At 43.0% G+C, this 5,759-nt stretch overlaps 2 protein-coding genes across 2 annotated transcripts; both read left to right on the forward strand.

Annotated features, from left to right (window-relative positions):
- Positions 1-1,837: 1,837 nt before the first annotated feature.
- Positions 1,838-2,256, forward strand: EDB91DRAFT_1256695 (uncharacterized protein; the record flags this gene model as incomplete). The annotated part of the gene is made up of 2 exons (XM_041324209.1): positions 1,838-1,942; positions 1,969-2,256. 2 exons carry the CDS (start codon positions 1,838-1,840, stop codon positions 2,254-2,256), a joined length of 393 nt encoding a protein of 130 aa, XP_041169142.1.
- Positions 2,257-4,659: 2,403 nt separating this feature from the next.
- EDB91DRAFT_1088590 (uncharacterized protein) lies at positions 4,660-5,508 on the forward strand (the record flags this gene model as incomplete). Its single annotated transcript, XM_041316477.1, has 5 exons — positions 4,660-4,700; positions 4,754-4,892; positions 4,938-5,028; positions 5,071-5,129; positions 5,389-5,508. The coding sequence occupies 5 exons, from the start codon at positions 4,660-4,662 to the stop codon at positions 5,506-5,508; spliced, it is 450 nt and encodes a 149-aa protein (XP_041169143.1).
- Between the last annotated feature and the right edge of the window lie 251 nt (positions 5,509-5,759).

The following is a 5,759-nucleotide window of genomic DNA, read 5'->3' on the forward strand; positions in this document are numbered from 1 at the left end:
TGAATCAAAGACATAAAGCTAAGCATAGGCAGGCTGTTGATCTTCTCCAGACATAAGACTTCCCATGAGATGATGAAGAGATCCATGAATGCAAAAGGAGCTTGAGTCAGAGCCTCAAAGAGCAAGGTCATCGACTTTGACACCAACAGAGGTAAATGCCACAGTACTGTTGTACTGACAAATGTTGGTGACAAATGCACACTGTTGATACAACTGCTGAATCTTAGGAGGCCATGATAGGAGGGTGTGGAGGGGCTTAGCTTCAGCTTGTATGCTGCACTCCTTAGGTGAGTATAGTCCCCTTAACTTCAGAGGACGGATGGGGGCTGCCAAAGATCAACTCCGATGTGCTCCGACAGAGGTTCAGTAGTAGGGAACTATGTCCAACATGCTCTGACACAGGTAAGGCTATGAGGGACTAAGTCCAATGTAGAAAGTAAGGCAAGGACTGTTGGAAGACAGAAGCAGAGGTCGGTAAGATAAGTCTCAAAGTTGGACTAGACAACAAGTGGGACTTAAGTTGAGTCGGGGGTGGTTAGGATAGGTTTGAGTCTATATTCATATTGTAGAAGCAATACTGGAATACATAGGGTTTATATACATACTACAAGAATCTGGGCTATGCGGCACAGCACAGCGGAGTACAAAGTAATAATAAAAGGGACAACGAACCATAGTATATAACAAGCTAAATTAGAATGGAGGATTGGATCATACAAGGTACAAGACTAGATGGAAAACAGACTATACAAAGGAAACTTGGAATGAACTGACAGGTGCCTCATATTTTGATTAAGTCAGGGGCGGAGGAATGTACCTGACATTGGAGATACATTTTAAGAGGCGGAGGAGCATATAGGAGGGTAGAGGACTAAGAATGAGGGTGGAGGATATTAACTAAGGGTGGAGAAGACTTGTCTGGATTGTGAATATGACAGAGGGGTGGAAGATCAACTTGGCCCTACAAGCAACACATGCCAAATTTTGGAGCACATGCAGAGGAATTGGTGAGTCTTTCAGTTGCAAAGTGGCGGGCATGACAGTCAGGACACTCTACAGTGAGAGGACCAACAGTGTGATAATTGATAGTCTCTGTATATGGATGACCTTCAGAAGGAACAGGAGCATTCTGAGGTGGTTGTTGAACAGGAACAGGAATGTTCTGTGGTAGTGGTGGTTGATCAGTATTTTGCTGATCCTCTGGATTATCCTGCTGATGATGTTCTCACTCCTGAGCTCTCCTTCTCTCCTCATCCTGTTCATGCTACTCCTGTGATCCTGGATTATGATAGTCCTGCCAAGCATCCTCCATATGTGCCTCATGTGCAAGCCTGCATTGCTCTGCCTGAAGATGATGCTCCTGCTCCTGCTGAGCTATCTCATGATAATGTGCTTCCTCTTCCTGTGCATGCAAGAGAGCTTATTGTTAGGCTTGCAAAATATATGCTTGCCTATGTATCTCTTGATCCTGATGATGCTGCAGCTGTTGCTACTGGTGAGCCTCCTATGCTTGTTGCTGCAACTGTTCATGAAGCTGTTGCTGATGATGAGCCTCCTGTGCTTGTTGCTGTATTATTTCCTCCCTCACTTGGCAAAGATGTGGATCTTCCATGTCTTCAACCTGATTTTGCAACATCTGCAAATGGTGATGAAACTGAACATTAAACTGAGCATAATCAGGTTCAGGTTGAGGAGTAGGAGGTTGAGGAGGATTAGGAGGATTAAATGGAGCAGGAGGTTGATAAGGATTAGGAGGATTGGGAACAGGGGGTAGATCAGGAGGCGGTGGATTGGGAGCATGACTTTGTCTATTACATCTTTACCTTCAATGTTCCTCATGAGCACGATTGAAAATTTCCATGAGGTTGAAGTTGTGGTTGACACATACTCCCTGAGCACCAGGTTCATGAGGAAAGGGATGGGCGTTCTGCATGTTTTGAGGGTGAGCTGCACCCTCATAATATACAGCACCATACATCGGCATTTAAGCAGCAGGATAGACAGGAGCTGGGGCAGGGGCAGGAGCAGGAGCAGGGTGATAGCCACCAAATCCTGGAGGATAGTCAGGGGCAGGAGCAGGAGCAGGAGGAAAATAGCCAAACCCTGGAGCAGGCAGGGGTGGTAGTGGGTGATGAGCATGCCACTGATGATGCACTTCATGATGCTCAATTGCATTGTGTGGAATTTCAGGAAATCTCTGCACAGGGATCTGAGCATGATTTAAATTTCCTAGCATATGAGAAATATTCTGAATAGGATATGTTGGTAACAGTCAATGTTTTAAATTAAAATACACATACAATATAGGCAGCATCTGGTGCTCCAGGTGCAGGGTCATTTTGCAGTAAACATCAAGCAGGAGGTGAGCCAAGATTACATTGATTTCTCTCAGCTTGATGTGCAGCAGACTGAGCTCATTGAGGAGAAGTGGGTGGAGTTGAAGGAAGCCTAAGGAGAAATTAATTAATTAGCAGGACTTCATAAAAATATATAAATTATATACAAACATGGCAGTATGTAGCAACAAAATCGAAAAATGGGGCAAAATCTAGCAATGGATAGGATAGAAACACCACTGCAGCAAAATTAGTTGAGGAAGACATGAGAGACGCATTATGCACATAGGTCAGAATCCAACAAAGTGGGTGTGTGTGGGTGATTGAAGAAGTCTGAGCCTCCTGAGGACAGGATTGTGTCAGGAAATCAATGTATGACAGTGCTGAAGACAACAAAAATGCTGTCCAAGATATTATCCTAGGGGATAGAAAGGCAACTGTGAGCAACTGCCAGATAGAACACCCAGCAGTCAGACTCAACGCAAAATGTGTCCTGCCAACCAAATCTCTGCACTGTAGTACTATTAAAGGTCCCAGCAAAAGCTGATAGCAACCAGCACACACCCATAAAAACAGGCAGCCAGGGAGGTAGGACTTGACATGGAGATGTCATAGGACAGTCTTTGACAACTGTAAAAGATGCCCACAAGACTGCTCACATGTTTGTCTTGTATTTAAGTACCCAATTTCCCCAGTTCTCTGTGGGATTTGGGCCCAGAAACAAATAACAAACACACCACACAAACCTGCTCTCCAAAAGGTTCCAGGGGGGTTCCAGGGGGTCCAGGGGTCCAAGGGAGGTCCAAATGGTCCAAAATGGAGTCCAAGAACAGCAGAAAAGTGAAAATCACTATTTTTATTTTTATTTTTGTATTTAAATAAGTAATAAGTAAATCTTACCCCAGGAAGGGAATTTCACTACAAATTTACAAATAATCACTGGGGAGATGATATTTCAACAATTTTAACAATAGTATGTGAGGAAACAGATGGTGGGGGAGAAGAGGTGTTTAGATTGCAAAGGTTTCAAAACTCGTAGGGAAATGGAACTCTGAAAATGAAAAGCATGCAAAAAAATTCCTAAAAGGTCTGATAACCAAAACAACCAAAACAACAGACACTGCTGAAACCTTGTGTGCCATGCAAAGATGTCCAAATCCTCCCACCTTCCCCCCCCTTGCCTTCTCCCTTACTTTTTAGATATTCATATGGGCCTCAGGCCATTCACAGGGGATGCCAATGTGTGGATATTAAGTACACCAAATCAATTGTAAATCTCAAACCCAATGAGTTGCAACTTGGTTCAAATCAGATTTTTAAGTTAAATGATTTTTGTCATTTTCGAACAGAGTCAATTTCACATTGAGTTTAACTCACCTTGATGGCAACACTATTTCAATGTTTGCAGAATGACACCACATTATGTGGGGCTTACAAGTGAATGGCTCCACACCTCAAGCGAGCAGGTTCTGGAACACCTTGAGCTCCACCGCATCTCAAGCAAGTGTATGTCTGCCTTCATACCAAGTACAGTTCTATCTCAAAATATGATATGAGCATTGAACACTGCACTGCCTGTAAGTTGCTTGTCCTGCACCCAAGTTGATCCTCATGGCTCAGTTACCACAACAAGAATCTGATAGTGACTGTGAGGATGATACTGCTGTTGCCCATGCCAATCAACATATTGCGGCTCTGGAGCAGGAGCTTGAAACTATTAGGGCAAGCAAGCAGAGCAAGCCATGAGTCCCAAACCTCCCTTTACATGCATGATGAGCTCTTATTCAGTTTGGTTGTAATGCACACAGATAATCCAACTCTAATGTACACAAAGGACAGGGAATTCACCAGCTCGTTTCTTTGTTCAACAGCCTTGAGGACCTTGTGGCCAAAAATGATTGACACAATGAGTTACTGCAATCACTTGATTCCCAACATGAGCTTGTTACAAGTCGAGTGTATGTTCTTATTCACAGTGTAGCTGTCATATTCTAACTTTGACCAGCGAAGACAGGACATTCAGTTCTTTTAACGAACTCCTTTGTTGCCTCCCTTGGCTAAAGAAGAAACTTTTTTCAGATGTTGAGGAATTGGATTCAATTTTAAAAGAGGTGAACATTTGTCCTGGCCCTATTTCTGCTTTACTCACTGTATGTTCTCAGCTGTGAAAAGGCACAGACAGTGCACAAGGGGATGACACCGCAAATCTCAAACATGCAGTAGTGTCATGGCTTACTGAACTTTTTTCATCCATTGGACCCCCCCCCCCCCCCTTTGCACCACAATCAAAGACAATTGTGGGTTTGTTCATAACACCACCAGCATGCTCTTGTGTCCAGTTAAGTACATTTGGTCTCTCTCTTTGTATGTATCATTAACGTGATTTAGCATTGATGTCATTTTCACCATTACAATAGGACCAAGGACAAGATTAGAGACAGGGATTCAGACTTCCTAGTTACCACTTACTCTTGGCCAGTGTTTATGTACAAAGACCACTCCTTTGACTCAGCCAACATCGAGAAAGGTCTCTTTCACTCAACTCTGCTGCTCAAAGTAAGTTCTACCACGTATTGAGGGTGGCGCTGCTTATTTGTGCAGGCATTCAAACACCTCTTTATGTCTCTGCCCTTTACCAAAGAAATTGACAGTGATGGCAATGGTGCTGATGTCATCACAGCATCTCAACACTGTCAGTCCTTGGAGAATGACATGGTCAACCATAGTCATGTAGCTAACATCATTGGTATGAAGACAGTAACCCCATGTGCCATTGCATACACAGCTTGTCAGGTTTGTCAAATTTTCTGCTGTGTTGACTTTTTAAACTGATTGTGGGTATAGCTTTATTTCACCCTTTCCAACATCAACTCCTGGTGAAGTGTTGATGGAGACTTCAACTACTACTATTTCTACAACAACATTGTGGACTTTTTTGAGGTCGTACCGGGCACTGATGCTCAGCCACACATCAATGAGTTGCTCAAATGGTGGAATAGGTAAATTTTATGATTGTTATGTCTCATATTTTAACTTTCCACATCGCTTGCAGGAAAGTGTTCAGAAAGATTCATACAGTTTCCCTTACTTCAGCACAGCTTGGGAGGTTTTCAGTTACAAGAATGAGTTCACAGAGGGAAGTACACAAGGGGGATTCTCCTTAACACACTAGTCACCATGTTCTCATGCACAAGTATCTAGCAGATGTTCACACTCTAGATAACCATATATTATTTCTTAAACTCGAATATAAATTCTTTGATGGTTCATTCCTGGCAAAGCCTCTCTGAACAAACAATGTTTTTTGATGCACTCAATCCTATCCTATATGCTTCTACTTGTCTTTCCTGACCGAAGTTATGTGGATGATTGACTTGCACATATACATTCAAACCTGGCAAAGCCCCTCCAGTAGAAATTTTT

The sequence above is a fragment of the Suillus paluster genome (assembly GCF_016628075.1).
Source record: "Suillus paluster strain FC165 chromosome Unknown EDB91scaffold_210, whole genome shotgun sequence".
In the NCBI taxonomy this organism is placed as follows: Eukaryota; Fungi; Basidiomycota; class Agaricomycetes; order Boletales; family Suillaceae; genus Suillus; species Suillus paluster.